The sequence below is a fragment of the Hemiscyllium ocellatum genome, chromosome 25 (assembly GCF_020745735.1).
Source record: "Hemiscyllium ocellatum isolate sHemOce1 chromosome 25, sHemOce1.pat.X.cur, whole genome shotgun sequence".
NCBI lineage: Eukaryota > Metazoa > Chordata > Chondrichthyes > Orectolobiformes > Hemiscylliidae > Hemiscyllium > Hemiscyllium ocellatum.
In genome coordinates this window covers 20,124,916-20,146,886 of record NC_083425.1, presented here as the reverse complement: position 1 = coordinate 20,146,886, position 21,971 = coordinate 20,124,916, and the positions used below count along the sequence as shown (strand labels likewise).

At 39.7% G+C, this 21,971-nt stretch overlaps 1 protein-coding gene across 4 annotated transcripts in view; it reads right to left on the bottom strand.

Annotated features, from left to right (window-relative positions):
- The window catches only part of LOC132828008 (transmembrane channel-like protein 6), a 99,388-nt gene that overhangs the window by 33,800 nt on the left and 43,617 nt on the right, over positions 1-21,971 (bottom strand). For all 4 annotated transcript variants that reach the window (XM_060844872.1, XM_060844871.1, XM_060844874.1 and 1 more), the window contains 5 exons: positions 16,793-16,955; positions 12,986-13,131; positions 10,078-10,188; positions 8,582-8,737; positions 3,958-4,060 (listed from right to left, as the gene is read on the bottom strand). In XM_060844872.1, coding sequence (XP_060700855.1) covers positions 3,958-4,060; positions 8,582-8,737; positions 10,078-10,188; positions 12,986-13,131; positions 16,793-16,848 — 572 coding nt within the window. In that variant the 5' untranslated portion in view covers positions 16,849-16,955. The remainder of the gene's footprint in view (positions 1-3,957; positions 4,061-8,581; positions 8,738-10,077; positions 10,189-12,985; positions 13,132-16,792; positions 16,956-21,971) is intronic.

The window sequence follows — 21,971 nt, the reverse complement described above, 5'->3', positions numbered from 1 at the left end:
GTGAATGGCCTATTTCCACTCTGTAGCGATTCTATAATGCATCAGGGAGCACTATCGAAACAAATTTGATAATAAGCTATAAAGATCAGATGGTGAAAAACATGTCTCTTAAAGGAATAAAAGAAAAGGAGGAAGGCATTTTCCAAAGCTCAGGGCCCAAGCAGGTGAAAACAAGGTCATCAATGGTAGAGTGGTTAAAACATGCATGCTCAACTGGCCAAGATTGGAACAGTACAGATATCTCACAGGAAGTGATAGTGGTTTGGGAGGTGGGGGTGTTGTGAATAGAATAGGTGAAGGGCAGTAAAACAAAGATAGCAATTTCAAAATGGCCACATTGCTCAACAAGAGCAAGTCCAAGTATGGCTTCTGTCACTTGGGGTACACAGGGGACTATCAATACAGAAGACGTGCCAAATCAATTGCAGACAGTATTTACAGGAAATTGATGACAAGTCATTGCAGTTGTGTGTTAGAAAAGAGTATTTTAAAAGCATGAGGGCTTTGGAAAGAGTGACAGCTCTACTATAACTTCTCTAAACTCACCTCAAATTTCCTCATGACAATCTTTTACCTGGGAACTTCTGGACAGTTTGCCGATGTGCGCTTTCAAACTGCCCATGAAGCACATGACTTATCTAACGGAGAAAACTACAGTACAAAAGACATCATTTAAATACTTGTAAGTTTCCTAACAAGCTCAGGATAACAGTGGTGATGTAATAACAGAAACAAATACAACTGAAAGAAAACTCAGCAGGTCAGGCAAAAAAAAATGTAGATCAGTGTTTTAAATCAAGAGGAGTTTTTGTTAGAACGGGTTACAACACATCAGTGACTATGTAACGTTCATTATGGAATTATCACAAAGCAGACACTTGATTTCCAGTAGGATGTCTCTTTTGTGAAATCAGAAGATGTACTGCAGTTCGTAAAGTAAACTCTGATTTGTGCACAAGTCACATTGTTAAATTTTAATGTTAATTCTTTTCATTTTTCTTACATTTAAGCTCATGATTTGTGTTTGCAGCTTCTGTAAAATTAGCCTGTTTTGTCCATACAAATAAACGTTGGAGAAGTTACATTTTTGGGTGCGCAATGTAAAATCACATTTTTATTGAATGGCTAATAAAAGAACAAGTGCACAGAACAGAAGAGAAAGAAAAACTCAAATCCTATCTTATCTGACCGAAACATATCAACTGTTTCGTACAATGTTTGCTTCCTTGATTTTTCTTGTACCATCTTCCTAAGGTGTACAGGCGATGATGGGCAAACTTTCAAAACTAAGAGGCCATTTCCTTTTGAGAGGAAGCTTGGTATTTTGGTCAACCATATTCTAACCAAGAACGAACCTCAGTGCATCTCAGGAATGTTTTTACTGGCTGACAAAATCTAGACTAGGCAAAATGAAACTGAGAGACACTGTTTTGGCTCTGCCTCTGCACAGCCAACTCTGCAAAAATCAAAGATTCTGTGACTTTAAGGCGTGATACCAGAACACAGCATTTTCTTACTGGGTCACAGATGTAATAAACATAATATCTGACATAAAATTGGTGGAAATCCCCTTAGATTTCACAGCACCTAGCCTTACACTGGCTTTTAACTATTTCCTCAGAAATGTACTCAGAAGAAACAGCAAATCTTTGCTGGTAATTTTATTTAAAGCTCCTGAAATTCATCCATTGTCTTCACCATTTGGAAGAATTTAGGCCTTTTGTTAATGGACTCAAAGATCCCCAGACCTAAGTATGCAGTAACAGCCATCTGGTCTCGGCCATGCTGTCTGATTTTGAGAAAATGAGCTCAAAACAAGAACAGCCCAGTAGGAGAGAGAGATTTAATCAATTATTTAGATGTATGGAATGCAGGACAGTTCTCTTTTAAGTCACACAAAATGACTAATGGGTAGATGCAATTTATTCCTTGTTTTATACTGATGTGTCAAGATTGCTTGAAATGAGATTGGGCACTATTGTTGCTCTGTATATTCATTACTGTTTAGAAAAAAATGTGATTCAAATTTAGGTTCATTTTAACAAATCACATTTCTATCAATGATCAAGTGAGTTTTGAGGTGGTTTGTAGCTCAGTTTGAGGTTCTGGATGTAGGTTTACTCACTGAGCTGGAAGGTTCATTTCCAAACATTTCATCACCCTACTGCGTAACATCTTCAGTAGGCCTCCAGGCGAAGCACTGCTGATAATTCCTGGTTTCTATTTATATGTTTGGGTTTCTTTGGGTTGATTATGTCATTTCCTGTGGTGATGTCATTTCCTGTGTTTTTTTCTTTCTCTCAGGGGGTGGTAGATGGGGGTCTAACTCAATGTGTTTGTTCATAGAGTTCCGGTTGGAATGTCATGCTTCTCGGAATTCTCGTGCGTGTCCCTGTTTGGCTTGTCCTAGGATGGAAGAGTTGTCCCAGTCAAAGTGATGTCCTTCCTTATCTGTATGTAAAGATATTAGTGAAAGAGGGTCATGTCGTTTTGTGGCTAGTTGATGTTCATGTATCCTGGTGTCTAGTTTTCTGCCTGTTTGTCCAATGTAGTATTTGTAACAGTTCTTGCACGGTATTTTGTAAATGACATTAGTTTTGTTTGTTGTCTGTATAGGGTCTTTCAAGTTCATCAGCTGCTGTTTTAGTGTGTTGGTGGGTTTGTGGGCTACAATGATGCCAAGGTGGCAGTCATTTCCGAGAGGTCTTTGATGTAGGGGAGAGTGGCTCGGGTTTCTGGATGTGTTTTGTCTGCTTGTTCAGGTTTGTAGCTGAGAAATCGGTGGACTGTGTTCATTGGATTATAAGGGGCATGGATAGGGTAAATAGACAAAGTCTTTTCCCTAGGATCGGGGAGTCCAGAACTAGAGGGCATAGGTTTAGGGTGAGAGAGGAAAGATATACGGGGCAATGTTTTCACACAGAGAGCAGTACGGGAATGGAATGAGCTGCCAGAGGAAGTGGTGTAGGCTGGTACAATTGCAACATTTAAGAGGCATTTGGATGGGTATATGAATAGGAAGGGTTTGGAGGGATATGGGCCGGGTGCCGGCAGGTGGTTCTAGATCGGATTGGGATATCTGGTCAGCATGGACAAGTTGGACCGAAGGGTCTGTTTCCATGCTGTACATCTCTATGATGCGATGACATCCCAAACAATGTAATAACATTGCACAAGGGGGTGACTTGTACCAACATACAAATGTAACACGTAGAAAAACTATCAAAGACACGGCCTATAAGAAACATCACTGGACGTCTCTCGTAATCTATGGGGTGTAGTTACATCCATAATGTTCTTGGTTCTAAGACTTTTACAAAGCAACAGTGGGGAAACAGCAATGTGCAGCACAAATCAGTGTGGGGTGTGCCTTGGAGACTGTCTTGCAAGTGAAGTTGCTCCCTTGCTCCTGCTGCCCTGATCATGTCTGACTGCACAGTGGAGGAAAAGACATTGATGAAATAGCTAAATGTGGCTGGGCCAAGGACACCAACCTGAGGAACCACTGCAGGGATTTCCCAGGATGGAGAAGAATTACTTTCAACAACCACAACCAGCTGCCTTGTTGCTAGGTATGACATTAATGAATGGAGAATGCTCCCCCCACCCCCACCAAATCCTGCTCAGTCCAGGTTCACCAGCTCTGCTTGATGTCAAACTCGGTCAAATACTGCCTTAATGTCAAGGACACTTTCTCTTCACCTCAAATTCAGCTTGTTTGTCTATATTTGGATGAAGGCTGCAATGAGGTCAGGAGCTGGGTGGCATTGACAGAGCATCAGTGAGTAGGTTACAGCTCTACAAGAGTGCCACTTGATAGCACTGATGGTAACCCCTTTGTCACTCTAATCACTACAGAGTTGCAATTAGCCTGTGTAGCAGCACAAGTAGAAGAGGAGCATGGAAAATATGTAAGTTTGCAACTGCTCATCAAATTATCCACATTGCATGTCTGACCTTAGTTCCCTTTTCACAGAAAGGTTCAGTGGCATGGTCCGTAACATCCTGGTGCAGTCACTCCCAGACAATTGCTGCAATTCAGCCAACAGCTTCTTCTTTTCTGAAATATAGAAGCAAACATAAGATATCCATTCCTCCGTCCTTTTGTAACAAAACAGCAACCAAAGTACACAAATCCAAACCAGGAAGGTCAGGAACCTCATATGAACCAAGTAATTTTCCATGTTTAAAAGATATAGAGCCATACAGCATGGAAAGACACCTTTCAGTCAAACCAGATCGTGCTAAAGATAATCCCAAACCGAGCCATTCCCACCTGCCTGCTCCTGGCCCACATCCTTCCAAATCTTTTCTATTCATGTAATTATCTAAGTGTCTTTTAAACATTGTAACTACGTCCGCAACCATCACTTGCTCATGAAGTTCATTCCACATGTGAACCACCGTCTGTGTTAACAATTTGTCTCTCAAGTCCGTTTTAAAATCTCTCTCCTCGCACCTTAAAAATATACCCCCTACCTAGTCTCGAGATCCCTCACCCTAGGGAAAAGAGCACAACTTTTCTCAGACATGATGACTGAACATGAGTTTCTAAATCCTTAATCATGTTCAAAACCTTGTGGAGGAAAAGGCCTTCAGCAGATAGTACAATGGCTGTGCCTTACAGCATGTGACAACCTTTTGAGACAACATGTATTTTAAATGAGGTTTCTGCTTCACAAGATTACTCCAGTGCAATAGGTAGCCATGAAACTTCAGAACATAGCCGATCTGAATTTGATTCCTAACTGTAGAGTTGAGTTCAGATGTTTTCAATTTTCAACAAAATGCAATTAGAAATTAAAAGTAGTGCCTGTCTAAAGCTTTGACCGAACACTAATGATTTGGAAGCAAGAAATTTTGATTTGTTTTTCACCATTTGGAAGGCAGGGGAAATCTGCAAATTCTCTGACTCCTTTTGATTTTTTTCCACCAAGAGAACAAGAAACATAAACAATCCCTGAACACTTCTTCACTCAATTGTCACAGCTGCCAACGGCAACAGTACACAGTAGGAAATTTCTGTGGTTTGGAAAAAAACAAAAATAGTGTACAGGTACAAATCCTGAATAAAATATTTCAATCCAAAGCAGGAGGTAAGTGCGGATGAGGCAGAATTTTTCAACTTTTCCAGATATTTGGCAAAGTCAGAGCTTTGGATCTGGCTTGGTAAATGGACGTAAGTGACATTGAAAGGATTACCAAGTTTTGAGAAGATTTATAGCTCAGGTTGAGGTTCTGGATGTAGGTTTGCTCGCTGAGCTGGAAGGTTCATTTTCAGATGTTTCGTCATCATACTAGGTAACATCATCAGTGAGCCTCTGGATGAAGCACTGGCAGTATGGCCCACATTTTATATAAAAACCGGGCCATACCACAGTGCTTCATCTGGAGGCTCACTAATATGGTGACAAAATGTCTGAAAACGAACCTTCCAGCTCAGCGAGCAAACCTACATCCTGAAAGGATTACTTTGTTAAAGCTGCAATGGAATTCCCTCATGTTTTTCTTAAATAAGGAGCCCCACCAGACAGCAAGTGTAGCGGAGTAACAGTTCAAAGATCATATGATTGCTTTAATCTTTCACAATGAACAGATCTAATATTAGCCCAGAAAGTTATTGTTTAAAGGGAAATTAATCCAAAGAAATTACCCGGAGCACCTACATTTTCCTGACAATGTCTACTTTTCCATCCACTCCCTTTTCTTGCATACACTTTGCACTGAGTGGCTCTTAAGAGAACATCATAGCAAATTGAGGCACTTTCTTTTCCTTCAGACTGCTCGGTTTGAGATAAAAAAGTAAGACTGAGGAACTTAGTGGAACCAAAAAAAACCATTGAACAGATAATTGATCTGTTTTCATGGTAGAAAACACTCAAAACATTTCAAAAGGATCTGTAATCAGGTGGGGAAGAAACGTACAGAATGGGAGGAAGTTAAAACAAATATCATCATGACAGAAAAATAGGCAAACTAATGAGACTAACGACTAACATGACCCCTGGAGCTAACAGTCTATATTCCTGGGTCTTGAAGGCAGTAGTTACAGAGGAACAGGATGCATTGGTTGTAATTTTCAAAATTCCTTAGATTCTTTAAAGATCTCAAGAAATTGGAAACACGAATGTTTGAAATTCAAAAATTAAATGCCTATTCAAAAGGAGGAAAACAAAAAGCAGGAAATTGTCGGCCAGTTGACCAGACATCTGCCAATGGGAATTTTCAGAAATCCATTAAGTAAGAAGTAGTTGCACAGTGGCTCAGTGTTAGCACTACTGCCTCACAGGGACCCAGGTTTGATTCCAGTCTCGGAGACTGTGTAGAATATGTACGTTCTCCTTGTGTCTGTGTGGGTTTCCTCCAGGGACTCCGGTTTCTTCCCACAGTCACAAAGATGTGCAGATTAGGTGGATTAGCCATGGGAAATGCAGGGTTACAGCGATAGAGTTAAGAGGGTGGGATGCTCTTTGGAGGGTCGGTGTGGAATTGATGGGCTAAATAGCCTGCTTCCATTCTGCAGAGATCCTATGACTAAGAAGTTGTTGAAGGGCTTTCAGAAAATTAGAACATAATCAAGCAAAACCAATGAAGTTTGTGGAAGTGAAATAGCATTTGATAACTTTATTACAACATTTTGAGAGCACAATGTCAAGGTTTGGTAAGGTGGTTGGGGGAGGGGGTATCAATGTCCCTAATTTGGATTTCCAGAAGACATTCAATAAAGTGTTACATAAGAGATTGTTATACACAAACCCTTTGCCTTGTGCGCACGTGTGTGTGTTTGTATGGGCATGTCTGTATTTGTGTTGCGCGAATGATAGAGTGGCTATCAAGAAACAAGTGTAAACGAGGATGAAATATTATAAAAACAAGGAGCAATTGCTTCAATAAGTATGTCTAAAATAAGACTGAGGAAAAAGGGAAACAAGAAACATCTAACAAACGTTTTACCTGTCTTCATGGTAGAAAATACTAAAAATATTTCAAAAGGATCAGTAATCAGGTGAGTAAGGAACTTAAGCAATTGCTATAAAAGTTGTAACAAAAGGGTCATAATCAGTTTGACAAACTTGAACTTGTGGGGATTAGTGCTGCGTCTCAACTATTTGCAATCTATATTTAGCGCAGGGATGAAGAGACTGACAGTATTACGTATAAATTTGCTGACAATACAATAGGTGGAAAAGAAATTTTGAGAAGAATGCAAAAAATATATGGCAAAAAAAAATGACAGATGAAGTATAACGCAGGCAACTGTGAGGTTACTCAGTTTGTATGAAAAGCAAAATACGAAACTACAAAATGCTGTGGTAACCAGAAGGATTTGGGGTCCTCACACATGAATCAGAAAGAGTAGAATGCAGGTTCTGCAAGTAATCAAAAGGAAACTGAATGATGATTTTTATTGTAAAGAAGTTAGAGTACAAACAAGACAAGTCATGCTAAAACTGCATGGGGCTTTGATGAGCCCACACCTGCATACTTTGAGGTCTCCACATTCAAGCAGAGATAACACTCACATTGGAAGCAGTTCAGAGAATGATCAAATTCCTGGAATGGAGGTGTTGTCCTATTAGATAAGGTTGAGCAGGTCTGACTTGTACTCTGTTTAACAGAATTAAAAGTGTGCCTTTTAAACAAGATTCAAGAGTGGGTTGACAGTGTCGATGATAATGAGCAGTGATTATCTTCATGGGAGTATAACTTCAGAACAAGGGTTACCTTTTTAGGGCAGAGATGAGGAAGAGTTACTACTCCCAGAAACTAATGAATCTTTGGGATTCTCTAACCCTCAAGAGCTTTGGCGAATACGTCACTGAATACATTTAAGGCTCACATAGACAGATTTTCAAATTATATGGCCTCAGGCAACTGTCTGTGTGGAGCTTGCACATTCTCCCCATGTCTGTGTGGGTTTCCTCTGGGTGCTCCGGTTTCCTCCCACAGTCCAAAAATGTGCAGGTGAATGAATGGCCAGGCTAAATTGCCCGTAGCGTAAGGTGAAGGGGTAAATGTGGGAGAATGGATCTGGGTGGGTTGCTCTTTGGAGGGTCGGTGTGGACTTTTTCACACTGTAAGTAATCTAATCTAATCTAAGTAATCTAAAATAACCTAATCAAATCAAGTTTTATGGAAAATAGATAGGATAGTGAAGTTGAGGCCAAGGTCAGAGTAGCTATCATCTGTTTCAATGACAGAACAGGATCGAGGGGTTGAGTGGCCTACTCCTGGTGATCATGTTCTTAAAGTTTGTCAAGTTATGGTTTCACATTGAGGCACAATTTACATCAAAAACCAGAATAATAGAACTAACATATTGTATGACTCAAGTTAATATTTCTTCTCTAATCTCCATTTAACTTCATTTCGAAACAACCTACTGTTGTTAGAATACTGAATGGATTCAGAAACTCTTAACATTTGCCTGTACCTGTGTTTTTGTTTTTGCCGCTGTTTTACCTATTATCTATGCTACTTAACTCTGTGATCTGCCTGTATTGCTCGCAAGACAAAGCTTTTCACTGTGCCTTGGTATACATGACAATAAATTCAATACAATTCCTGTTCTTATACTTGCCTAATTCTTCTTCACAATTCTCATCCAATGCAGCTACATCCCGTATGCTTGGTCTCATCGATCGAGACATATCTTTCAGAGCAGGCCGAGCCCTTTGCCGCCGTAACCTTAAAGTGCGATTGTAGTACTCCGAGATAATTGCCCCTCGAGAACGACCTGAAAAGGGACAGGAAATCTAGTTGCTCGCACTGTCTTGGTGATTTCAATGATTTTGAGAAATAGAAACATTAGTGTTGAAAATCACATGTATATTAATTCTCTCATGACTTCTGGTTCACATACTCTTGTTGTGAAGGGAAAGAATAATTCTGGGATTTTTTTCTAATCAACCTGTACAGAGATGTTGTTCTACAACTCTTTAACAGACAGAACCCAGGCTTCCTGGTCCAGGGGCAGGGACAATACCACAGAGACCCTTAAATTAATTCAAGCCCTGGATTCAAACACGTGACACCTGAATATTTCCTAGTAACATAACCCTATGCCTCCAGAAACAGAGTTGTTACACTCTTAATTTATTCATGGGATGTAGACATCACTGGCTAGGTCAACTTTTATTGACCATCTCCAATTGCCCATAAGACAGTTAAGAGATAAGCACATCACGGTGGGTCTGGTGTTCCATGTAGGTCAGACAAGTTAAGGATGGCAGTTTTCCTTCCCTGAAAGATATTGATGAACCAGATGGGTTTTTATGAAAACTGACAGCAATTATATGATCCAAAGAGACTATCTTTATAATTCCAAATTTTTACTGAATGTGAATTTCTCCATCTGCCACACCAGGGTGTCCCAGAATATTAGCCTGAGTTTCTAGATTGGTAATCCAGTGACATTACCATGTTGCTACTGGCCTCATGTTCATAAAATGGGGGCATGAATAAATTCTGTAGCATATATATCTTGCCTTTCTCTCTCTCGGTCATGACTTTTCAGTTTAGCGAATTCATTACTCAATCTGAGCAAGTGCCCAGTGGGTTTGTGAATATTGCCTTCCAAGCCCTGTTTTAACTATATATTATCCTCAGAAAAGCCACTTCGTCCTGTATATTGGTACCATTTCTCAACTTCCCACATCATCTCTACTCAGAGGTGGGAAAGCCAACCCTGCACAAGCTACTTCTCCAGGAAACAGAAAATGGCGGATATGGGCAGAGGCAACAGACCTCACGTATGAAGGTATAAAATGGCTCTACTTGCAGTCCCCAAGCCCAATATGACAACCTAGTTCTAGAAATCAAGCTTATGAAGTATCATTACTACAAAAGTAGAAAACAAAAACACTTCTAATAAAGTAACCTGATAAGAGAATATGGTAGTCTGGTTTTATTTACATCAGTGATGCATTGGTCAAACTATTGTATATTGTGTAAAACTTTGCTTCATATTTTATTATCCTCCTGTACTACTTAGAGAGTTGAGGATATTTATGTGAAGTGATACAAAATACAATTCATGCAAATAAACTAGTATAATGAAAAGAAATTTTAAATCACCTATAGTTCTGCTGGGCATGAAGGAGAGCACTTTCAACGTAGCAGGATCATAGCAGTCATCATTGAACTTGCATTGTGCACGAGGGGGTGATCTGATATAACCTACATTTTCTGAACAAAATCAGAACATACAACCATTTGTGACAACCAACATAACCAAAATTCATTTCATTTTATTTTGTAACTTTCAACCCCATAATGCCCTCCATCACAAATATTGCCTTCATTCACTTTCACTTCCCACCTTCACCCATGTCATGGCCCTTCAGCCCACCATGATGTCAGTCTAACGAAAACCTGTCTGCCCGCACATGGTTCATATTCCTCTATTCCTCATCTATTCAAGTTTCTGCCCAAATGCCTCTTAAATGTTGCTATTGTAACTGCTTTTACCACCTCCCCAGCATTCCATTCCAGGGCACCGATCACCCAAAAAAGAAAACTTTTCTCACAAATCTCCTTTATACTTTTCACCTCTCACCTATGTCCTTAGTATCTGACATTTCCACCTTGGAAAAAAGATGGACTAATCAACCTAACTACATCTCCCGTTTTTATATACTTCTAGCAGATTGTCCCACAGCCTCCAAAGCTCTAGTGAAAATAATCCAAGTTTGTCCAATCTCTTCTTATTACTAATACACTCCAATCCAACCAATATCCTATTAAACCATTCTCTCCAAAGCCTCCACAACCTTCCTATACTGTGGTGACCAGACTGCACTCAATACTCCAAATATGAACTGACTGAACATCTACACATGACATGCCAACTTTTATACTCAAAGCCCCAACCAATGAAGGTAAACAAGCTGTATACCTTCTATACTATATTATTCACTTGTATTGCCACTTTCAGGGAACTATAGACTTGCACCCTTTGATCCCTCTGTATATCAATACTCCTAAGGGCTCTCCATTTAAAGTATGCTTTCCTTTTGCATTCACCTCCCAAATTGCATCACCTCACACTTGCCCTGATTAAACACCAACTGTCATTTCACCACCTCACTTTCCAACATATTTATATCCTGCTGTATCCCTTGATAACTTTTCTCATTGGCCACAACTTCACAAATTTTCATGTTGTCTGCAAACTTATTGATCAGAGCAGCGACATTTCATTGAAATCATCCGAAGTGCTGGAGAGTCGATGTTTCGAGCAGAAGCCTACCATGAGAGACCTTGTCAAATGTTTTAGAAAAGTCCCTCCATTGCCTAACCCTCATCAATCATCTTCATTAATTCCTCAAAAAAACTCATTTAAATTTGAGAGGCAAGTCCTCTCCCGCACAAAGCCATGCCAACTATACCTAATAAGTCCTTATTTTTCAAATTTGAGTAAATCCTGGCCCTAAAGTCTTCTGAAATAATGCGCCGACCACTGATGTAAGGCTCACTGACGTATTATCTTAGGAGCATCTCTGTTTCCCTTTTTGAATAAAGCACCAACACTGGCTATTCTCCAGTCTTCAGGACCTTATCTGTGGCTAAAGAGGATACTAAGATCTCTGTCAAGGCCCAGGCAATCTCCTCCCATGTCTCTTTCTGTATCCTGGAATAGATCCCATCAGACCCTGAAGATTGACTCACCTTCATATTTGTCAACACATTGAACACCACCTCCTTTTAAATATTGACATGCCCTAGAATATCAAAGTAACCGTCCCTAACCTTACCATCATCCATATTGTTCTCCTTAGTAAATACCAAAGCAAAGTATTCATTAAGAACTTCACCCATCTTCTCTGGCTATGCGTGCACGTGCACACATACACCCACACACACTCTCTTTTGTCCTTGTGGAGACCTACCCTTTCTTTACCCAGTTGCTCCGAATATACATTTCCATAGTCTATCTACAGCTGAAAGCCATTCTTAGTTCCAACCTTACCTATTTCAATACTCTGCTGGTTGGGGTTTCTTTCCTCCGTTTACTTCAAAATCATTCAAAACTCTTCGACTGGCAATCTATCAGGCTCACCCTTCACTTTTGCCATAGCTGGCTTGCATTCTCTTTCAGCCCCAAATATCTCAGATGTATCATTTTCATCCTCAGGTTCAATCTCTTCACAATCTGGTCTTTTTCCTAACTCTGAACCCTGCTCTAGATTAGATCCCCTACAGTGTGGAAACAGGCCCTTCAGCCCAACGGCCCAACCAGTCCACACCGACCCGCCGAAAAGTAACACACTCAGGCCTATATTCCCTCTGACTAATGCACCTAACACTACGGGCAATTTTCCATGATCAATTCACCCGACCTGCACATCTTTGTGACTGTGGGAGGAAACCGGAGCACCCATAGGAAACCCATGCAGACACAGGGAGAATGTACAAATTCCACACAGACAGTTGCCAGAGGCTGGAATTGAACCTGGGACCGTGGTGCTGTGAGGCAGCAGTGCTAACCACTGAGCCACTGTGCCGCCCTAGCCTCCAGCTCTTCAAGTCCTCATAGTTCCTCAGACTCTGCCATTTTGTATGTCCTTCTGTTGCCCCCAGGTCAACCACGACATCAGCCTTTTGAGCTTTTGTTTTTGGAATTACTTGCGGAGCCCTGTCTGCCTCTCCATCCTACATCCCATCCTTTAACACCTTCCTTAAAATCCTACATCCTTAACCAGGAGTTTAGTAATATGTCCCTAATTCATCCTTGTTATTTGGCTCAGCAATTAACTTGGTATGATTATTCCTCTCTGATGCATACACTTTACACTGTGACTGAAGATGCTATGTAAATTCAAGTTCTTAACGGAGAAAAAAATAGAAAGACAACAAGCATTATTAATTAATTCTATCAAATGTAATTCCAATTATAATAATTAGGGTGTAAACATGAACAAGAAAGAGGAAATTATTGACTTATAACACATGAACAACAGTGAAATTCTCTAAACTTTATTACCTATCCCTGCACCAGGCAGACCTGCCATCTCAATCATTACTGATGGCTCAGATTCCAGGGCACTCTGCTCAGAGATGAGATTGGCAAAGGAATTGTGGACCAACTCTTCGTCAAAACAAGAATCAGGAGAAGCAAGATCATCGTCACTGGAATTAAAAACACAGAAATTTTTCATTGGAAGTACCACTCCTATTACATTCTCAAAATAATAAAATGTTTCATGATTTCTTCTCGAGAAGCAGCTGATTTCTTGTGGCTGAAGCTAAAATCAATTGCCAACTCAAATCGAAGTGAGATCTAATTACAAAGTAATCTAGAATATTATGACTTGGATGAATGCTAGACGCATTTATTGACGCATGATTTATGCTGTGGGGTTCTGTTGTGCCTCATGTGGTTTCATAAAATAAATATTGAGTAAACCAGACATACTCATAATGGATGAATTTGCCAACACATATTCATAAATTTTAAGTGCGAGATGTTGAAGCGATAGAGTTATAAGCACAGAAGCAGACTGTTCGGTCCAACTTGTCCGTGCTCATCAGATATCCTAAAGTGATCTAGTCCCATTTGCCGGCATTTGGCCCAAATCCTTCTAAACCTTTTCTATACTCATGCCTTATAAACGTTGTAATGGTACAGCTTCTACCACTTCCTGTGGCAGCTCAGACCATACACACACCACCCTTTGCATGAAAAATTTGCCTCCTGGGTCCCTTTCTCCTCTCAGCTAGAACCTATGGCCTCTAGTTTTTGACTCCCCCACCCTAGAAATAAGACATTGGATATTGGCTAGGCCAAAGAAGACAACAATATATGAATCAACGAACTCCTATAAATGCAGTTCCTTGCAGACCTTATTTTTAGGAAAATATTGCACAAACACGTATAGATTTTTTCTTGGTTTGGAGTGGGGGGTGTTGGAATATTGGTTAATTATACAGAAATAAAATGATGTTGTTCCAAGGAATTTTGACATGTAGCTGCTTCTGGCAGCAGGATAGATAAACACATTTTTCACTGGTGTGCCAAAATCTTGTTTCTCTAGTAATTTTTCTGTCCATGAAGTCTTCTGAAATAAAGACTTACCTTCAAAAGGTCAGTCTGTCAGGTAGAGATAATTCAGCCAAAACAGCAGACAGGAAGTTTGCAACATTACGACAGAAAGGATGAAGACTATCACCTCTGGTGCTTAGCTAGACTTGATTGAGTTATGGCCTCTGATTTAAATCTGATTTACACCCTGCTGGTGCACATTAATTACATCTGTAATTTCACCCGTAAGTGTTTAAAATCTGATTGAAGATTTGTAGCTCGGGTATCCGTTGTTGTGGTTCTGCTCGCCGAGCTGGAAGTTTTTGCTGCAAACGTTTCGTTCCCTGGCTAGGGAACATCATCAGTGCTGTTGGAGCCTCGTGTGAAGCGCTGCTTTGATGTTTCTTACGGTATTTATATTGGTTTGTTCTTGCCGCTTCCGGGTGTCAGTTTCAGCTGCAGTGATTTGTATGTGGGGTCCAGGTCGATGTGTCTGTTGATGGATGTTCTTGCCGTTTCCGGGTGTCAGTTTCAGCTGTAGTGGTTTGTATATGGTGTCCAGGTCAATGTGTCTGTTGATGGAGTTTGGGGATGAATGCCATGCTTCTAGGAATTCTCTGGCTGTTCTCTGTCTGGCTTGTCCTATGATAGTGGTGTTTTCCCAGTCAAATTCATGTTGCTGGTTGTCTGAGTGTATGGCTACTAGAGATAGCTGGTCGTGTCATTTTGTGGCTAGCTGATGTTCATGGATGCGGATTGTTAGCTGTCTTCCTGTTTGTCCTATATAGTGTTTTGTGCAGTCCTTGCATGGTATTTTGTAAACTACGTTAGTTTGGCTCATGCTGGGTATTGGGTCCTTTGTTCTAGTGAGTTGTTGTCTGAGCGTGGATGTTGGCTTGTGTGCTGTTATGAGTCCTAAGGGTCGCAGTAGTCAGACGTTTGCAGCAAAAACTTCCAGCTCGGCGAGCAGAACCACAACAAGTAATTTCACCACTTATCATCAATTGTCCTGGATTGGCTGACTGGATCCTTATGTACTTCAGGCAGAGATGAAAAAAATCAGAGTTGTTTTCTCAGTACACAGTTGCAGAAGTAATCTTGAGTCATAGTACAGTACGGAAACAGACCCTTCGGTTCAACTCGTCCATGCCGACCAGATATCCCAACCCAATCTCGTCCCACTTGCCAGCACTTGGCCCATATTCCTCTAAACCCTTCCTATTCATCTACTCATCCAGATGCCTTTTAAGTGTTGTAATTGTACTACACTCCACCACTTCCTGTTGCAACCCATTCCACACACGCACCAACCTCTGCGTGAAAAGGTTGCTCCTTAGGTCTCCTTTATATCTTTCCCCTCTCACCCTAAACCTATGCCCTCTAGTTCTGCACTCCCCGACCCCAGGAAAAAGACCTTGTCTATTTATCCTATCCATGTCCCTCATAATTTTATAAACCTCTATAAGGTCATGCCTCAGTCTCCGATGCTCCAGGGAAAACAGCCCCAGCCTGTTCAGCCTCTCCCTATAGCTCAAATCCTCCTACCCTGGCAACATCCTTGTAAATCTTTTCTGAACCCTTTCAAGTTTCACAACACCCGTCCGATAAGAAGGAGACCAGAAGTGCACGCAATATTCCTAGACAACATCCTATACAGCCTCAACATGACATCCCAACTACTATATTCAATATTCTGAACAATAAAGGAAAGCATACCAAACATCTTCTTCACTATCCTATCAACCTGCAACTCTACTTTCAAGGAACTGTGAACCTGCACTCCCAGGTCCCTTTGTTCAGCAACACTCCCCAGGACCTTACCATTAAGTGTATATGTCCTGCCCTGATTTGCTTTTCCAAAATGCAGCACCTCGCATTTATCTAAATTAAACTCCATCTGCCACTCCTCAGTCCATTTGGTGACTTCCTTAAGATAATCCACTTTTAAGCCAAATGAAGCCAAAATCCATGATTGGCCAAAATATCCCAACATCTTTTTGAAAATTACCTCGGTGGTTCACTTCCCTTTTCATTCAAGCATTAGCTAGGGACAAATAGGACCTGCAAAAAGCTGAGAAGTCATTGCACCATTACTAAAACTAAATACCAAATCAAAAAGGGAGGAATTGAAAAAGACAAATTGCATTCATTCTGTGAAAACTGACGACAATAATATCAATAAAATGAGAGCACACATATTAGTACAAGGAAGGAATTTGAGGTTGGAAATAAAACATGGACAAGATTTCTCATTCTTTAATAGAGTACTTCATTCACAGCTTAAGTCTGGATGTATTGCCCAACCCAGTGATGGGGGTAAGGGGAAAGACGCAAGAAACAAAATGTGCAACATTTCAGGGAATGTTTATTAAAGACCTTCAGTTCACCAGATACCTTAAAGAGAAACATTCACCCTAGTTCTTACCAAAAATACATAAAACTTCACTACAGAGTTAAAACAACCGTTGCAATATTACATCACTTTTCTCCATAGAATATCTGCTTGCAGTGACATGCTGCCATCTTGAATAAATCCAGGCCACAAAGCATTCTGTCTATAATGTCTGGCCTATGAGATTAATAATGATCTCTTTGAGGAGTGTAGTTTGATCCATACCATTATTTATAGTTGGACACTGATCTGGAATGATAATCCTACTTGAAATCGTTGGAGTATCTAGAATGGAGCATTTAAAAAAAGGGAGGAGCAGCAAATACAATTTTTCACAGAAGCAGTAAGTAACTCTCCACAAAAATAAAATTACTCACCTAAACACTGGGATAGCATCAGCAGCATCTATATGTAAGTCCACACTATAAGCCATGGTGTTCAAGTGAACCTCTAAGGGTTCTCAGTTTGGACAATATTAACAGTTAATCAATCACCTTCTGTCACCTCTTTCAGTGAACCACTTCATAATTGTTCTGTCGCCTAATGGAAGAAAAAGGATTAAAAAGATGGCTTAATATACTTCTGCAGATCAAAGCAAACATTTTTACTACATACCAGCAGCCTGAAAAAGTCAATTCAGATTATACCTCTTCTGCTGCACAAAAATAAATTGAATTACGACTCACTTTTATACAGTGTGCTTAATCATAGAATCGCTTCAGTGCAGGTAGAGGCGATTCAGCCCATTGTGCCTGTACTGATCCTCGAAAGACCATCGCTACCAGACCCACTCAGCTAAACTTGTATCCCCACATTTACCATGGTGAATCCACCCATTCTACACATCCCTGGACACTATGGGACAATTTAGCATGGCCAATCCACCTAAACTGCACATCTTTGGATTGTGGAAAGAAACCAAAGCACCAGGAGGAAACCCACTCAGACAACCAGGTGAATGTGCAAACTCCACGTGAACAGTCACCCAATGTTACAATCGAACCTTGCTCCCGGGTGCAGTGAAGCAGCAGTGCTAACCGTTGTGTCACCCATTTCAAAAGGACAAAATCCCACAATACTTCAAAAGGGAAATAAAATGGACCCTGAATTAAAGAAAGTGACATGGCATTTACAAACTGTCAAAATCATCATGCTCACTGTTGACTGTTCTACTCTCATTATGATACGCCAAAAATATTTTAGTAAATAATTGGTAATATTGCGCCTCAGCAGCATGTAAAGTTACCATGGTCTGACCAAACCACAGGGTTGCTCTCTCATTAGAGAGACAACTCGTGTTGTTTAACTGGAGAATCACCACACATTAAGTGAGGGGAGTGGTTGAGGAGGAGAGTTCTTCATGGTGATCTCAGCCTGTGCAGAATTGAACCCACGCTATTGACATCACTCTGCATCATAAACCAGCTGTCCGCCAACAGAGCTAACTGACCCCTAGTAGCATGTACATTGCATGAAAGCACTACATTCACATCAGGATATTGATGAAATTTTTTAAATAAACATGTTCAATAACTAATTGAATACTTTTGTACCTTTTTTGGACACACTGAAAACAAAACACAATGCGACATCAATGACGGAATATATGTCTTGTCCTTATATAACATATACTCAGTAAATACAAGAGATCATGAAAAATGTGAAAATATTTGTGAAGCTTTCATGAATGTAGAGCTATTTTACTCATTTTCTCAAAGTAATATTACTTGAGAATGAGACATTCAACAGTTTTACAGAGCTAACGGTCACATTTTGCAATAGAAATAAAGTGAGGTTATCAGAAATTCAATTCATAAAATGTCCATTACAGCCAACTGTGGTGACTGCACGTGGAATTAAAACTGGGAAGCAGGTGAATGCCAAATTATTTCTTCAACTCCTCCTGAAATTGCATTATACCATATTCTCATTAATATTCTGCATTGAAATATGTGGAACATGAAATTGGGATCCTCACACAACAGATATTTAATAAATTAGCCACAGTCACCACTTGCTTAAATGAAAGTAAATTATTTAATAATTCTCTGATAATACCAGCCAATCTCTCTACCACTGAAAATTCACTTCGACAAAAAGGAAGACTTTCAATTGTTCAGATTTTAAAAATTGGAGATTTACAAAAATCTCCCTCTCTCTTAATGCCATCTTTCATCCCCCTCCTCACTTCATTTTCTGATTTAATGTTGAATTGAAAGATTCTCCCCAGCACATCCTGGTTCAGACTGTGTTGTCACCAATGAGTCTGTAACACCGCCCCCCACCCCCGAGACTGGCCAAGGAGAAGAATACAGATTGCTTTGTTCACATGTCACAACCTTCTGCAGAGACGCTGTGCCATTTTGACTCTCCAATTCTAATTTTACAGTCAAGTATGAAAACTACACTCAATAATGACCAATTAGCACTAAACAGCCAATTTCCTTGACTGCTGCTATTTTGATTCCAGGCAAACAAACATACTGAATCTGTATCTCGTTCTTTTTCAAATACTTCCAAGTCATTTCCCAGAGTGTGTGTAGTCCTACAAAAATAATCTCTACTCTAGCAACCAAAAATAAATCTGGAATTTTCGATATGATTTGTATTTTCAATTGTCATAGTTATTTATAATTATTGTTTAAATTAAACATTTTAAAGCTATACTATGCTATTTTAAATTATATTTAGTGTCAAGTAAATGAGGAAGTAACAAAGTAATCATTAAACTTCTTTCACTAACCAACAGGTTGCAAATATAAAACACAAAACAATTAGCTTGAAGATTACTTACACACCAACATTATGGCCTCACTCAATTGAAGCAAATAACATAAAAATTGCTAGAAATGACCAAACATTTAATTGCTTTCAGTATTTGATAGAGTGAAATATCAGAGCAGCAGAAACCAAAACAACTGTCTTAAAGTTACAGCAGGAAAAGTAACCAACTGTGCAACTTCCTGCTGTTAGCTGATCTGCTACCTCTTTTTGAGTGTAATGATACCTACAAGTCTTGCAGCTTTTCTCACGTTCTTACATATTGTCTGGTAAATGTACCAATCATCTCTAAATTTAAATGCTGCGCAATTCATAGATTATACATTGGGATTCTAAAAAAAAACAAAGATCAGACCTACAGAACAGTTTATTGGTGATCAAACAAAGGAATTCATTTGGTAACTTGAACAGATTAGTTGATTCAATAATTGGCTTTTGTCCATTTTCTCAGACACCCGTTCAGATGTTGTGAGCTGATGTCTCCACTTCAGTTGGCCTCTGCCCAAACGTCTGCCTAAACAGCTGATCCCAAGTTAACAATTCCAGAAGCAGCACAATAGCCCTGTAGACATAACCCAAGGCAATTTAATTTTCCCCATTTCCCTATCACAGTGTGGTTAAAATTCACTGTGAGGGATTGGATTTGCTCTTTACCCTGCTGACACACTATGGTGGCATTTTCCAGACAGGCTGCAAAATGATACAGAACTTGTAAATTGAATTGGGCTCATAATTAGGAAAATGTATTTTCTTATTTCATTACAATATCTATAGGGTTCTTTGAAACCAACAATAGTGATTTACTTCAATGCTCTCATGAGAACAGACCCATACAATGAAAGTTACACCCATACTGTGCTATTTACATATATAATTCCCATTTTTAAAAAAAAAATCAGGAAATGTCTAAACTGCTGCACTCAAATGGGACACATATCTGATCAGCAAAGTGAACATGGCGAAATTCTAAGGTGTAAAATTGGACAACAGTTTAACTTTTAAACCCAATTCATTTTGCCTGTCCATAAAAGACACAAAGAATGTGAATAATATATACACCACTAGGTGATGCACTAAAACAGATTACTACTCTGACATCTCTCACACGTGCAATATCTAACTAGGAACTGGAGAAAAATGTGCGCCTTGAACTGGTTTTTGGTAAGAATGATGACCCCAAATCATTGAAAAAGCTGGACTTTAAAATATATTTATATGAAACAAACCATAAAACTGCAGCCTGTATAAAGTGCAACTTTTATCTTTCACAGTGACTAAAAATGGGAAACTCTCTACTCTCCCCATACATCATGAGGAGGATAAATTATAATGATTTGCATTTGCTTAGTAAACCTTCTTAATACTAGCTGGGGTTTAAAATCAGACTGAACAAGACCATTCTGCCAAAAATAATCACTTTGTGCAACTGCAAGCAAACTTGAGGCAATTTATTATAAAATAATTAGCCACAATTCCAGGCAAGCTGAAAACCAGTCTGATCGAGACACCCTACAAAGGAATGAATTTCAGACTTTTTAACAGCTAGCAACTAGTACAGCCACTAATTTTATAGTTTCCACATGGCCATTTTCAAACTCACCTTTAAAAGTGAAACCTATCACATAGTAAATACAAGTAAGTACCTGAGCACTTGATGCCAGTGGATTAACCCTCTGTCTTTTCACATGTCTAGAGTCTCTGTTGGCAGCCAAAGTTTGACGTAAAATAGGTTTGTGCAATCTCAGCTAGTTTCAAAATAGAAACTACATGGATGACGGCAGTGAGAAATTAAAATATCCTGCTAGCAAGGAGCTTTTCCTGAGATTTGGTCTGGACTTACACAGTTAGATCAAAATCAAAGATACTTTGATCATCTGTGCAATGTGTGACCTAGATATACCGAAACCATTGTGTGAAATAGGAGCACAGCAAGAATTTTTACAAAAGTAATGAAACATTGTGTGGCAAACCTCCTCATGGTAAGAAGGATGCGATTGCATTAGAGAAGGTGCAGAGGAGGTTCACTGGGATATTGTGTGGGCGGCAGCAATCCAACTAAGAAGAGAGATTAGATGCCTTTGGACAGCTTTCCTCAGAGCAAAGAAGGTTACAAAGTTCTGAAGGGCCTTGACAGCACAGATAGGGAGAATTGTTTCCCTTTTGTAGAGGGATCAATAACCAGCGATGACAGGTAAGGAACAGGAGGTTTAAGAGGAGATTTTGGGGGAGTAAAACTCAAGCAGAGGATTGTGACTATCCAGAACACACTGCTTAAAAGGATGGTAGAGGCAGGAACTTCTGAGACATTGAACACCTTTTAGATATACACTTGAAATACCATAGCATACAAGGCTATGAGCCAAGTGTCGTAAACTTAGAACAGGCGAATGTTTGATGACCAACATGGACATGATGGTCAGAAGGACCTCTTTCTATTTGTAAAAACTCAATGACTTTATAACCTTACAGTATTAAGAAAAAGAAGAAAACACTAGAACCCAACAAGTTATATATAATGATCCTGAAGTAAATGAAAGAGTAATAAATGCCACAAAAGCTCTCTCTCAGGGTTCGAGAGAGTGCATGCATGCCTGAGAACTGGAGAGTGACCAAAGGTTACTTATTTCAAAAAGAGCTTTAGATTAGATTCCCAACAGTGTGGAAACAGGCCCTTCGACTCAACAAGTCCACACCGACCCTCCTAAGAGTAACCAACTTCCCTCTGATTAATGCACCTAACACTACAGGTAATTTAGCATGGCCAATCCACTGACC